Source organism: Dunckerocampus dactyliophorus, chromosome 8, assembly GCF_027744805.1.
Source record: "Dunckerocampus dactyliophorus isolate RoL2022-P2 chromosome 8, RoL_Ddac_1.1, whole genome shotgun sequence".
Classification (NCBI taxonomy): Eukaryota; Metazoa; Chordata; class Actinopteri; order Syngnathiformes; family Syngnathidae; genus Dunckerocampus; species Dunckerocampus dactyliophorus.
This window is the reverse complement of record NC_072826.1, coordinates 13,051,903-13,067,475: the sequence shown is the minus strand read 5'-3', so window position 1 is coordinate 13,067,475 and position 15,573 is coordinate 13,051,903. Positions and strand designations below refer to the sequence as shown.

The 15,573-nt window shown below is 42.6% G+C and overlaps 1 protein-coding gene across 3 annotated transcripts in view; it reads left to right on the top strand.

The window, feature by feature from the left end:
• The window catches only part of arhgef10la (Rho guanine nucleotide exchange factor (GEF) 10-like a), a 155,259-nt gene that overhangs the window by 111,468 nt on the left and 28,218 nt on the right, over nt 1–15,573 (top strand). For all 3 annotated transcript variants that reach the window (XM_054785625.1, XM_054785624.1, XM_054785623.1), the window contains 2 exons: nt 10,395–10,481; nt 14,956–15,170. In XM_054785625.1, the coding sequence (XP_054641600.1) occupies nt 10,395–10,481; nt 14,956–15,170 (302 nt within the window). The remainder of the gene's footprint in view (nt 1–10,394; nt 10,482–14,955; nt 15,171–15,573) is intronic.

Sequence of the window (15,573 nt, the reverse complement as noted above, 5' to 3'; positions counted from 1 at the left end):
TGGGTCCATGATCATCATTACATCTGAATGGGATGCTAACGAAGGTGATACCACCCAAACGACCATGATTGGCGGGCAGACACCCCACTCCATTGTATCCTAACGATGGTCATTTGACACCACTAAAGAGCCAACCATTCCTGTCTCGACCTGCCTCCTCCTCTAGAGGATAAATAGATTGGATCTTCCACCAAACTCTCAGAATAGAGCTGCCCCCTCTAGTCTGACTGGTGTGTGTCCCACCTTGTCTTTGAGCATGAACTACATTACAGCTGTCCTATCTAGTCTGACTGGTGTGTGTCCCACCTAGTCTTTGAACATGAACTACACTTTAGCTGTCCTATCTAGTCTGACTGGTGTGTGTCCCACCTAGTCTTTGAGCATGAACTACATTAGAGCTGTCCTATCTAGTCTGATTGGTGTGTGTCCCACCTAGTCTTTAAACATGAACTACACTTTAGCTGTCCTATCTAGTCTGACTGGTGTGTGTCCCACCTAGTCTTTGAGCATGAACTACATTACAGCTGTCCTATCTGGTCTGACTGGTTTGTGTCCCACCTAGTCTTTGAGCATGAACTACATTAGAGCTGTCCTATCTGGTCTGACTGGTGTGTGTCCCACCTAGTCTTTGAGCATGATCTACACTTTAGCTGTCCTATCTAGTCTGACTGATGTGTGTGCCACCTAGTCTTTGAACATGAACTACACTTTAGCTGTCCTATCTAGTCTGACTGGTGTGTGTGTCCCACCTAGTCTTTGAGCATGAACTACACTTTAGCTGTCCTATCTAGTCTGACTGGTGTGTGTCCCACCTCGTCTTTGAGCATGAGCTGATGAAGCCTGTTCGGGGGAGAAGCGAAATGTCTTCTAAGAGAACCTGAACAGTCCAGTTGCCACCGATTGAATGCTCTGAGAATACAGTGACCTGGATGAGTTAGACTGTTCACAGGCACACAGTCACAGATGAAATAACTATACTAAAGAGATGGTTTGATTAAAAACAGGAAGCCAAAAAATGTGGATCGAGACATCCCTACTGAAAACCTTCAGCATAACAGTATGTGGAATCAAATTATGGAACGGATTGAGCAAAGAACTGCGCTAAAATGAGCCATTTCAAGAAACAGTACAAGCAGCATATATTTACAAAGTACAAGGAAGAAGAGTCCTGAACCGCAATCTACTGTACACTCCTGCACTTACTTCACTTATTTCTTAGGACTACTTGAAATATTCCATTGTCTGTACTCAACAATTAACTAACTTTCTGTCATCTATTAACTTTTCATCACTAACTATTATATATGTATCATTATTTATTATCAATGTTACATAAGTTAACAATATATTACAACCCTTAACTCCTATTGTAACACTTTGTGATACTGCCTTATCATTTTCTTATGGTATTTCAATTTGGTTTCTATTTCATAATTGGTAAATAGTAAGTTGAATCACAAAGTGCACAAACAAATGTATTAGCAATTGATGGTAGGATTAAATAAGCTTTGCTTCTTCCTACTCCTTTTTGGACATGTGGAACTGTGAATTGTAACTTGTGATGTATTCCAATGTAACCTGTATGCATGTTTAAAATAAAATTGAGCCATTGCCATTACCATTATTGTAGGGTGCAGTACAGTTGAAGACTATTGCACAATCCTGCAAGCACAGTGATAAATAAGAACGTTGACATGTTACGTGGATACCTCTCTGACAGTGTCAGTTAAAGCTGAGCATTCTTACCTTGGTAATGGCATATTTCTTAATTCAGCTTTTGTATTGAATATCCAGGGAATGTCTTTACTAGAATAGTTACATTTAATTGGCTTGAGACATAAGAACTTTGGACATGTTGGTGGTCTGTATTGCCTCGCCAAGTGGGCCGCCATAGAATCAGCACCCAGGCTTAGTAACCGTACTCCAACATTTGACCAGAATTCTCCAAAGTGGTGTTGACGTTTGCTGCTAGTTCCTGGAAAGCTCTTGTCAACCTCGTGCCTAGAGTTGAATCCAGCACTATGTGTGGACAAACATGTGTGTCCTACATGTTGTCTTGTCTGGGCTGATGTCTCTGGCAAAGTGAGCAAGATGGCCTCTTTTGAACCCATTAATGCAGCGGCGGCGTGCTGCTTTCATCTTCATTTGGAACTGCAGTCATCGCTCTGTGCATGTGCCTTGTGCTTGTGTATGTCTGCTTGTGTGTGTGTAGTATGAAGGCGCACGGCAGCGACACAGCAAATTTGCATCAAATTTATAGGCCAAGTCGCCGCTGCTCAGCCCAGCAGCAGCAGCTACGAAGGACATGAGGAGGAAGAGCTCGATGAAGTCTTGCATATGAATGTCGACATCCTGAAGCGGTATTTTGTTGACATGAGCTGTGGTGTCGCCGTGGAAACAGGACTCCTGCAGTGATTATGACATTAACATGCTCTTAAGCACACATCAACGCAGAGAGGAGTCCATCAGGAGTTAAACATCAGGCCTCCTTGGATGGTTTTATTGTCTTCATACGACTTTGTGTGTTGGGGTGCGGACACAGCAGGCGCCCGGTCCTTTGATCTGTGCAAGGAGATGTGGGCGGAATTTGAATTGGGGCTTTTGGCTCACAAAATTACGTCAAGGAGCAGCCTTGGTGCTGTGGTCATGCTGCGTGAGGTTCATTAGAGAGCGGGTTGTATCGGACATACCATAAAGAGCAAACAACAATTTGCTGGCGCAGTGTGGCGGTTGTCAAGAACGTGTGAGCGTGCGTGTGCGCGCATGCGTGTGCATACGTAAGGACCAAACAGATTATGCAGAAATAATTCCAACAAACTGCTTTTTTTCCCCATAGAAATCCGGTCTGTACTGTACAGTAAATCTTTTAAATTATACTTTTAACTGTAAGACAAGTGTAACAACAAGTTAACCCCTTCTACTACTACTACTACTCACCCTTGAACATGTTTGCCAGAAACATAATGGAACCGTTTGTAGAGCGATACTGTTTCCTACTGACTGTTTATAAATATTGCCTTAATTAATACAATATGTGTACAGTTTCTCACTGTACACCTCCCCCACATTTCAGCAAGCATGTTATTATACTGTATATTCTGATTCAGAATATCACAGTCCATGTTGCAACTCATGAAACACGTTTCCCTCAATGAACCGATGCTCCCCAGTAGTGCTGTCTTCGACGAAGGATTTTCATAGTCAATCTGAATCGTTACATTTTGTCTATAGTCAATTGTTAGTCGACTGTTGTTGTTTTGTTTTTTTAAGAGCAGAGCTAAGGGCGATGCCGACAAATAAACAGATCTCATTTGAGACTTTGTTTTTACTCAAACAAACCGACTAAAACACTCAGATAAACAAATCAGCATGGATGGTGAGTGTGCAACAGCAGTACATTAATTTCTTTGACACAGAAAGCAAGAAGTAACGAAACCAAAGCACAGTCGATGTCGGCACACATCAGAAAAGTGCACATAGAACAGGAACAACATGGCTTGCAAAACAACTTGGCAAAACTCAGTTAGCAGCCTAATGTTTTGCATTAAAATTCATTGTCGGGGCATAAAATGAAGTTGGCATAAACAGCCTTACTTGTTTTCAATGATACGCTGTTGGTTATTTTGCCGTCATGTTTGAGAAGCTGCTGACACAAGTTGCACTTCACTTTCTGGAGTCATCTTTAACCTTTTCAAAATACTTCCCCACTTTGGATGATTTTTCAGTAGCCATTATGAGCCAATCAATCCGTCGATGTTGACGGTCTTTCTAGCATTCAAAGCTAGCGCTTTGGATTGTGCAACTTGATCAGGTGATTTTTTATTAATGCGTGGTAAGTATAGGTCTTCTGTTGAACACACGTCATTTTCACTTATTCATAAACACAAATTGGGTTGTTTTTGATTCGAAATAGGCTATTTATAACAAAAACTAAGGTATTCTTTGAAAAAATGTGTGCTCAGCAGCAGCCTTGGCCACACCCCATGTAGTCAGAATGCTACAGTCTTGATCATATGACATTTTTATATGATTGATAGTCGAGTCAGACTCCTTCGAATCAAATCATCAAATAGTCGACACCCCTACTCCCCAGTGCCGGCAGCGCTTGTTGAGCATGTTATCTCCAACATCGTTGACTGTAGGCAAAACACTATTATCTTGCTACTCACTTGTGGTGCCAGATAATGGTTGTACGTTGTCATTTTCAGCGCATAGTCAATCTATACTGATATACAAACCATACTCCGACTACATGAAAGTATATCCAAGTTTACTTTCTATAGTATTGTCCCTTGACAAGATACACTGTCATAAAAATGTTTGCTGAAATGTGACTATTCTCTTTTGGGAGATACTGCAGGCGGCATAAGAACACTGCTTTGTGATTGTTGTATGTGCTGTTAAGCTAATGGTATGCTCAACATGACATCTAATTGCTCGAATTAACTTGTGTGATGGATTGAAAATTTTGGTTAACCTTCAAATTGTGCCACTTTTGGGGTGTTCCACTGTACATTTCTTGCATTGTGATGTGTACCTAAGCAAGCGAAAGTGTACCTTGTTAAAAACATAAATATGAATATTCTGCAAATTCCATCTTAGGCACATAAAAGTAATTCATAGCATATGTGGCCAAAAAACATCAATAAACCGCCCAGCATGGAAACCCGAGCAGCACCATTGGCAAATGTTCCATGTTAGCAGCTCATTTAGTGCACATCGACTGCAGCCATGCTTTCAATGCGAGTATTTTCTGGACTGTTGACTCGCACTGCAGTGCCATCCCGCCTCTAGCCGGGGGCAGTGGGGCGGGGGTGCTGGTACCAGTCAATTGCCACTTAATAAACAGTGGAAATTTTCTATTAGTGCTTGTTAGGGCGTGTAAAAAATATTGGTGTGTGTGGAACTCGGGGGTGGGGGCGTTGGAAAACACTGTACCAACAGGGCTGGAAAAGATGCAGAATTTAATGTAATAATAATCATGATAATGATAATAATAATAATTATTATTGCTATCTTATTGTCTGAACAAGCTGTACAATGCATTATCTAATCATCAGTCAAAACATTTTGTATGCCTGCAAGCTAATAAAATGCAGTGAGTTTTGACTGTCACTGTCAGAGAGATATTCATTGAACAATATGTTCATTATTACTGTGCTGCTTCCTTTTATTAGATTACCCAGGTGTATCAGTGCAGTGCCGGCTGCCATGTATGGTGACAATAAGGTGAACAGATCCTTGCATGATTTAAATACAATGAAGATACATAGATAGATAGACACGTTATTGATCTCCAAGAGAAATTCACAATGCGATGATCCAAGAAAAGATTACGGGGGAAAACTCAGAAGCAATGTTGCCCCTAATTTTTCAAGTTCATGAGCATACACAAAAACCTCTGTGAGCGGCATCATCGTGCACACTGTAGTATTGCACCTGTCCAAAACCTGAGAAGTTCCATTCTGTCATATTTTGTATATGACCGATATATGACAGCAGAGAGGATTCCACAAAGTAGCTTTCTTTATTCTCAACTTCAGACAAAACAAGCCATGGCCTCTTACAATCAACCATCTGAATCTTGTAGAAAAGCCCTAGTTCAGGGGTCACCAACGCAGTGCCCGGGGCCACCAGGGTGCCCCCCCACAAGCACATGAGGCGCCTGCAAGCCTGCTTTTCATTCAGGTGTTCAGTTATTACTGTGAGAACACTAGAAAGAAATGCATTCTGAAATACAAAATGTGAGTTGTAGATACCAGCATTTTGTTAATGCTCTGGTAAAACAAGCATATTCGCTTTGTTTGGGTTGAAAGAAGCTATGAAAATAAATGTTACAAAATTGAGCAGCTTTTGGCCATTTTCATTTTGTAAAAGTAGCTCTCACAAGGAGAAGCGTTGGGAGACCACTGCCCTCGTTTGTAATTTCATTTTACATTTGTTTTCTTGGTTACCATTTATATTGTCAAGTAGGTATAGCTTAATGTCCTTATTTGACTTTCACTTTCTGTTTTAAAGCAGCCTGTTGTGGCACTATTTCATCCTGGAAATTTACTTGAAAGTTATGCCATATTTGTTGTATACGTTTACTTTTGTCTAAATAAAAAAAAAACCTTAAAATTAACTCTCAACCAACCTCACGGTCCTTTCATTAACACAAACTCAACATAACACCTGTATTCGGTACATCCAGCAATCAAAATAAAAGCACGGCAGTAAAACGTGCAGAGTTGCGGCACACATTCACTCCACACTTTTCACTCTGAACACTTGCTTGCTACTTTGGCTTTGCAGCACGTTTTATAAAGGAGTCCTTTCTCATTGGAAAATTAAAAAAATCTCATGCGGTTTCACCTCTTGTTCCTCTGTTTGCATACACTCCGACAGCCATTCCACCTGAAAAGAAACACTTTTTTTACTTCAGCTTGGTGAATGGATGTTGCACTGCCCCTTCGTTTCGCCAAAATACAGGTTTAGCAAGCAGCATTTAGCTCTCTTAACTCCGCTGCAGCATCAGCTGCACACTAACCTACAAAACAGCGGCATGTACTACGTAACACGCTGTCAATCAGTTGATTGGCTGCGGGAGTAAATACGTGCAAACAGGATGTTATCATTGGCTGGACAGTGTTCGTTATGGTGTTATATGTTGTTACCGCTTGTTCACTCACTGAGTTGCATTCCAAAATGGTACGGAATAAATTGTCATGTGTTTATTTCATTTACAGTTCAGGTTGGATTGTATATTGTGCACTGCATGGGCATGGATTAGCTGTGTGCTGTGAACGTGAGAGCAGTGCAAGATTGTGGACGCTTAGGGGGAACAGAAGCAACTATTGCTGTGCACCCGAGAGTAGCCTTGGCATGTAAGACAACAGTAATTGCGACCATCGAATGGTTTCTCTTAGAGGATGACAGCCTGACAGCCCAAGTTATGAATAAACCTCGTCATATTATACTTACATGGATAGGATACAGAGAGCCTCGAGATGCGGCCGTTAACAACTGCTTACACTTCTTTTGCCCCACAGAAATGAGTCTAATCACAGACATTTATCTCACGGAGAAGGAATTACAGCTCCTCTGCAAACCACCTGGATCCAGCATATGGGCCGGCGCCCTCCTGGGTGTAACGGACAGGGCGAGACTGCTGGGTCGTGGCTAACCAGCAGCTGCGGGGCTGCCCTCTTGTCACATCGACAAATCTACCTTTAATTAGCTCACCTGCCCACGTCCTCCCCTTGCTGCAAAAAGCCTCCCCCATGCAAGCTTACGATCCTCTGTGCTGCTCACGAGTCAGTGAGGAAACGGTAGCTCTTTCTTTGGCAGGAGCCATCACGAGCTATAGGTGAGCTCACGACGAGCTTGTCAACCCATCGGAAATCGCAGTCAATATAAGAGTCTGACTCACGGTGTCATCGTAGATAGAAAAACTAAAATCATCACACAGCAACTTAACACTCGAAAGGCAGTTAAGAAATATACAAGACAGGTACCAATACAAACAAAATACAAATATGATTTTAAAATAAAACAACAGTTATTTCAACTTCTTCCCATAATTTATTATGCCCAGCAGAGCAGTTCATTGGACAATGGCTCCCGGCAGCCATGGCTGAGCTCATGAGCTCCTTCTGGTGGCCATGGCAGTCTTTTTATGAGATGGACATGTGCGGCATATAGTCTGGTGCGGCTTATATATTTACAAAACTGTTTTTCTCTCTAAATGTAGTGGGCGTGGCATAAACACCGGAAATTATGGTACTTTTTTAAAGTGTCACTTAACATTCTTCCTCTCTTATCATTTTTATGTCTTGTCTTCAAAACAATAGTTGTGTGTCCAAGTTGTATAATACACAAAGCATCAAAACATAAACATCCAGCTTTAAGATAGTGACGGTATCACAGGGGTCTTCAACAGGCAGCTCGTGAGCGAGCAGTAGCTTGCCAGCTGACGTTGAGTAGCTTACCAAAGAATATTTGCTTCAACTCTTAGTATTTTTATACCTGTTCAATACAGACATGATGTCTGTATTTAAAGCCAAACGAGCACACTGTTTGAGTGGAGACCTGCTTTGTAAATAAAGTACAATTTAAATGTTGCCAGACACGTAAAACACAAATGGCTCACCTCTCCTTTCTTTATGTCAAAGTACCTTTAATCAGCTGGAAGTTGGATACACCTGCACTCATGAACCTGGACACTGAATTTATAGTTTTACACTGTCATGTTTAAGCAGGACAATCTTTTTTTCTTTGTTTCTTTTTTAAGTTCTCCACGGCCCGGTTCGGCCTCGCCCATGAACCAGATTGGTGGTTGGGGCCCCCTGCTCTAAATCAAACGATGTTTGAACTCAACATATGTTGATAATGATTAAGCTTTTAGGTGTGATGACTCGCTGGTGGTTTCTGGTCTACAGTAAATATTGAAGGAGTAATAAATAATTGTGCACAACAATCATGACATGTTATGACTGTTGAAGTCACATGAAGTGATGTCATTTTAAGGTACATATGATACCACCAAAGAGGCCTTCCAGAAGCTAGGGCCAGAAACAGGGTGGTTAAATAAGACTGTTGTCATTTACCTCAAGTATTTATCAGTAATACAGTGAAAATGAGAGGAAATGTGAATATTTACTTTGCAAGTTGACTTAGGTGTGTGCCCCTCATTTTTCTGCTTTCCATCCTAAAATTTTAAGTTAGGGGCCACTTTGGTCCTGGTTAAAAAAAAAAAAAAAAAAGTCTGCAGCCCTGGTCAGGAGATCGAGAGTTTGAATCTCCATTTGAGAAACTTTGTGTAGAGTTAACATGTTTTCACTGTTGGGACTCCGGGTACTCCGGCTACCTCCCACATTCCAAAGGTATGCATTTTAGGTTAATCGGAGACTCTAAATTGTCCGTAGGTGTGAATGTGAGTGTGAATGGTTGCTGGACAGATGGCTGTGGTGTATGAGCATCTGAATTGATGCAGCTGAGGCTGACGACCCACAGTGGGGCCAGTCAATACAATTTGCTGATTCACAGCTGGAAATGATCTTGCAGGGTTTGTTGTCATGCTTGCCGAGGCGCTAAAGAAGTCCGGTAAGTGGTTTGCCATCGATCAGTGTCAGCCGTGTCATAGCCACACAATCCACCCTTGCCTTTTTATGCCTTCCATGTTGTTCCATTTAATGGTTATGTTCATATTTGGAGTTTTTCACTCATCAGTACTCATCTTCTCTTTATCGGAATGATGCTTTATGGTCATGGTTTTAATCTATTTCAGACATGCATACCACTGCCTTCAGGCTTTTGAATGTCAAATGAAGCCTCGGTAGCTTAAAAACCACTACACCGCAATTTTTGGTGGACTTCCTCCAGAGACAAATAACATAACAAAACAACGGAAGCTAAGGAAAACTGGCCTAACATGTCATTCTCACATGACTGATAAAAAATGTCAGCACGAGTATGCGTTCTGCTTCCCGGCCTCTTTCTCCCTCTCTTGCCCTTCCTTCCATATTGGATGCTGTTATGGCTGCTAATTAATCAACTATAAAAAATGTCCTCTCACTCGACTTGATGGAGGACTAGCAGAAGGAGAGAGGTTGAAAAAGTTTTACAAAGGAACGAGTAAGGTCGAACCGTGCTTAATGATGGAGACAGACAGTGGAGTGGGGGAGGGGGCGGGGCAAAGAAGCGTTGCGAATGGAAAAAGCAGCAGCCGTTGACCTTTTTTGTTTACTAACACACCCAAGAGAAGAGAAAAGGGGGCGGGGCCTGTTAGTGGAGACTATAAATCACCTGTGATTGATGCTCCCCGTCGCAGAGGACGACAGCTAAAGGCGCGCTGCACTATGGTGGCCACCACCCCCCCGACTCATCGCCTCCCACCTATAGCAACAGCCCCGGCAAAATACAAGTAGCCATTTGCCTGTCACATGGCCCGTCACACACCACGATGATAATAATCAGCCCTCAGCCGATAGCTACACTACATGCAACATGTATGTCCACATTTAGAAGTGTTTTTACTGTTTTGGCTGATCACAAAAATCACAAGCTATCGCCCCCTGCTGCTTGTCCACTTACTGAAACAGTGGTTGTATTTTCGCAGATTCACAATTTGTGGTAATGCAAGGCGACTTTCCTTGTCCAAGTTTTGACGTGTGCGTGGTGTGCCATGCCCTCCAAAAAAGGTTCAGAAAGTCATCAATCACTCATGGAACAACAAAGTCCTTAGCGACGGCAGAGTCTGACACTTTGAACAGAATAGAATTTGGAAAAGTGTCAAAGCCACTGCTGATTTGTGTGTCACTTAGACAAAATGCGGTGAGACAGCGTGGAAAGAATGGGGTGGGGGACTGCTAAGGTGATGTATGAAAAATCAATATTGATTTTGTCTCCTGTAGCTTGAAGCTGCCATCCACAATCCTGTTCACTGCGCAGTGTTGGGCTTCTCGGCAGCCAGCACCTCCTTACCTCAAGGCTTTCTCTGGGTGAGTAACACACAAACACACACAGTCAACTGAGTGCCAAAAACAGAATCAACGACACAGAATCCACCTTTTACTGTTTTGAATCGTTTCAGCCTTGAGCCCCGTAACCATCACTTTTGAAATAATCCTCTGTGTTTGCATTTTTATTCATATTTGAAGAACAGCATATAAAATGTATCTGAGAGGTAAGAACGGGGCAGTCAAATGTTGCTAGGATACTGTGACTGCAACATCAAACTGTTACTGTGTAACATAAAGGTAAGTTGTAGCTGTCTGCTGCAGTCTTTCAGGGAGCGGAGACCATCACATATCACAATGCAGGCGCTCTAGAAAGAGAAGTGAATAATAGCAGAAGAAAGATGCGGAATTTATTTTGGGCATGACTCTGCCCCTGCCTTTTGGAGGTGGGCAGTTGATCAGGTAATCCTTTTTTGGCCCCGAAAGTGGCAAAACGGAGTACAGGCTCGCCAAGAGACACCGTGTCCTCAACTTGATTGCACTTTTATGCTGAACGTCCTCTTGAGTGTTGCCCCTTTTTCACTGAACACTTATTTTCTCAGAGGGTTTGGAAAAATACCTCATTAAAGACAACTTGAGAGTCAAACCCGAAACTTCCCAGGTCCAAGAGCTGTTTACCTCCTCCAATGTTTGGCACTTGACTGTTATTTTAACAAGGTATCTCTTGGAGATATGAAGCAGTGTGTGTAAGCTGACTCTCATGTCTCTTGACACTTTATAACACAGGCGGCGAACATCTTTCTCTCTCTAGGCTGCATGCGTTGCTGTTGCTTGCTTATTCCACAGCTGCAAGTCTATCCTTTACTACCCTAAATCAAAGAGCAATATGAATGAAGCCTTGAACGTTCAATAAGGAGCAACTTCCATCTCCTCCATCTGGGAATTCCTGTCTCATCCAGGTTGATCTTGCCCATATCACCGCTTGTCCACGCCATCATTTACAGTTCAGGGATCAATACTGATGTTTAATCAACAATATTGACCACGCCTTCTGACATCATCAGTCGCCGACAACTGTGCTGTTAAATATCGCTCAGTCTTGGCTGCATTGAAAAACCTGCTCCAGACCCTATTATCATCCATTCCAGAGTTGGTGCACTGCACCATGTAACATTACAGTTGATCTCCGTGGCACCAGTTTGCCTCCATAATATCTCTCCTTAATAGACTTGCTGAAGCAGCTGTTAATGTGCACTACAGTAAGGAGTGAAACCTTTTAATAATGCCACATTGTCGTTTCCCTTCATGACCAGTGAAGCACACAGCACGTGGGCAGCCTCAGGCCTTGAATACCGGCTCCGCCGCATTCACTGTCTGTATTTTTAACCATACAATGCATGTAATCCCACACTGTATTGAGGAAGGAAGGTGTCGGAATGCGTCTCCAATTGGGTAAAATTGCATAAAAGGTTTGCGTACAGTGGTGTGAAAGTATTTGCCCTCTTCCTGATTTTCAATTTTTTTTGCACGTTAAACAAATTTCAATATTAGTCGATGACAACACAACTGAACACAAATTGCACTTTTTAAATGAAACCTTTTATTATAAAGGGAGATTAAAAAAATCCAAACCTACATGGCCCTCTGTGGAAAAAGTGATTGCCCCCATAAAACAGAACTGTGGTTTATCACACCTGACTTAATTTCTCTAGCCACACCTACGCCTCATTACTGCCACACCTGTTCTAAATCAAGAAATCTGCCTGACAAAGAAGGAACAGTGATGAACCTTCCCAGGAGTGGCCAGCCAACCAAAATGACCTCAAAATGGCCTCACTTGCCTCACCTGGAAGACTTGCTGTGATAAATGGAACTATGAATTATGCTGTCTACCAAAACATTTTGAAGGACAATGCCCGGCCATCTGTTTGTGACCTCAAGCTGAAACGAATTTGGGTTCTGCTGTCCTGGTGCAGAACATGCGTGATCCAAAACACACCAGGAAGTCCACCTCTGGATGGCTGAAGAAAAATAAAATGAAGACTTTATACAGTATAGTATATTCTACCACGTGTCAGCACTGGTGAGGCTGAAATGCATCAGATAAGAACTTCTGACCCACAATCTCTGGCTGCCTAATATGGTGGATACACTTGAGCGAACTATGCCTTCATCTCCCACACTCCCGTCCTGCGTCCAAACTAATCTAATTAAAGCTGGCGAAGCATTTGGGAAGTTGCCTCCTCCCCTGAGCAGCGAGGAGGACTCAGTCCAGATCATGACTGCAGATGGCTGTTTCTCTAAATGAGGGGCGACCACTTTGCCAGGAAAGACACGGTGCTGTCATGAGGGGAAATGAGCATTGCTTTAGAACGGACACGTGAGCGCATGAATTGTGGAGTGGAAGCGTGTAGGTGGAGAGGCGCCACTTGAAACCATCTCTTTTGAGCCCCTTGTAGCAAGATAAGTCGGAGCTATCTTCTTTTCAGCCTGTTCAACAGACCATTATTTGTTCTGGCTCATTCTCCTGAGCCCACAGGATCTCTCCTGTCCAGATTCTGCACGCTGATACAAATCAAACAAATGATTGCATGCAAATAGGGGTGAGCGTGGAGGAGAGGGGGCTAAAGAGCTATATTTAGCTCATGTCACCATCACATGATGTGATTTAAACGAAGAATAAATCTTGGGTGTCTGGCAGCACGCCACTTGTCCACCGAGAGGGGCCCTCGTATTTTCACAGAAGAGATGAATGAAGCGATATCCAAAACCCATAGTGGCGTGATTGCAAATGCATCACAAATGGGTTGGAAGCGCAGCCGCAGTGTTGTTTTTTGTCAGCGTTGGCATTGTCACGCTGGCACAAAGGCCAATGTTGCACACAGGAAATGAGCGCTCCATTGAGGCAGACATGCAGCAGGTGGTGTGTGGATTTCTTTGTGAAGCCTGTTATGATTGGCAGCGGTTTGTTCTGGTGAATTGCTCCCTCGTCAGGGAAAGACGGGACTTTAATTGTATGATATTACTGCAGAGGAAAATGGCTTGGACATCCATGGAGGTTCTTTGTGAGGGCTTGACTGGAACACTTCATATCCTAGCTTACTTAAATAGGACCGTACTGATCTAAATGATAAACTATATGAGGACGAGACAAATCTCCCAATGAGGAATAAATTCATTGTTGTAGATGACCACAATGTTTCCCTCCAGGCATCCTCCAGTTGTTTGACACTGTACATGTATACAACAGAGCCATCAGGTTCCAGTAATCAAACATTTAGGGCAGACTCACACAAGGCCATTGGTACCATGCTGGACTCGGGCGTGATTCTTCCTTCCTCTCCTGAACCTTGCTGGCCTGCGCTCACACTGTGCATTGGTGCTACAACCCGCTTGCTTGTCCCATCACTTCAACACTTCTGATTATTTATATCCGACAATGTTGTGGCTGTCATTAATTACTCACGATAAGAGTGATCACGTTAATTGACGACCCACGGGCGAGCGAACGTGTCGTGGGTTTGACTTTTGGATCATTTCGAGTCTTTGTATTTGATTTTTATTCTTAGGAAATGTGTCGGCTATCGTTAAGAACTGGCGATTACCTTACAGTCATACTAGGACACATTGCACTCTTGCATGTGTGTGTGCATGCAGTAATGCCGCGTCCTGGTCTACCTCTTCCAATCGTGCCGAAGGATGTGGAAGTCTGCGATTGGGCACTGATTAGTCAAACATGGCATGCTTCAGGTGTGTACAGTTGGGATAGTATGAGTATACCTGAGTGTACAGAGTAACCTTGATCATATCTAATATCAAAGTCAGTGTGACCATGTGAATCTCAAATGTTAGCATCATTTGTAAAGCCAAGATCATGAACTGACTCCAGCAATCAATTCTTAGTTGATCCTATAGCCTCATAAAAAACAATAATTCCTAAGCAGTACTGATCCTCCCGGAAACTTTGTCTTCTTTGATGAAAAGACTTTTGAGTTTTCTGATGTGCTCGGGTTGACTTTGTGAATCTATCATAAGATGTGTTCAGCATTCTAAAGTGAGCAGCGACTGCAAATGACAAACTTGGAATGGATAATTGATTTCATTTCCTCTTTAAACTGCTGACAGGCAAAGAATGTCCAAACAAAGACAACACTGGCCTCTGCAATTCTATCAAAAGAGAAAAATCTATAATTTGATTTAAATGAAACCTGCTCCGCTTTGTCCCTGTCTTCGTGTTGGGAACTGTCACATTTCTGCGAATTAATCAACTCTTCTTGGTTGTTTAGCGATCAAATGATAGTTGACAGTTCTGGCAGTTAAAAAGATGAAGATCGGTATGTCCTCACATTTTTTGGCATTGCACAACTTGAAGGTCACTTGCTGTTGTCTAATTTTTATAGCATAAAAGCGTCGACATTTTCGATATAAAATGTCTTAATGTCAAAGGTTTTCAAGTTCAAATTTTGTGGTGACTCTTTTTACTGGTCAACTTCTCATGAGCGCCTTCTGCCTGCAGGTGGCTGGTGGTGGCGAAGCCTCTCAGGGCCAAATAGAGATATTCTCCCTCAACAGACCTGTGCCGAGGGCGGTCAAGAGCCTGCAAATAAGCGCCGCCATCCGGTGTCTAGAATATGTGCCGGAATCTTCTTCGACTGAGGAAGCAGATCCTGGAGATCACAAGGCCACACCGGGAAACTGCGCCAACATCTGTGTCGGGTTAGATGATGGACGGTGAGATGCTGCTGTATGATGTAGAACAGGGTTCTTCAATTCAAAGTGACTGAGGTCTGCTAATGCATTTTTTTTTCACATCAAAGGTCTGAACCTCATTTTGTCTTAAATTGCACCAAACAGACGAGCTCATATGAATATAAAATATAATGAAACTCTGCACATCTCTTTATTGTGTTGATACAACAAGCTTAACTTAAAAGAAAACAGGACCAAGTTTCACATACATAATAAAAGGTTTGACTGTACAAACAATGAAATGAACACAATAGACTAATTATAGTTCCCATTCACTTTAATTGATCTTGGGTCCTTAAAGGGCCATCTCTCGGTCCGTATCCGGACTGAGGTCCACCATTCGGTGATGGCTGATATAGAACAACACTTCCACATGTTATAGTCT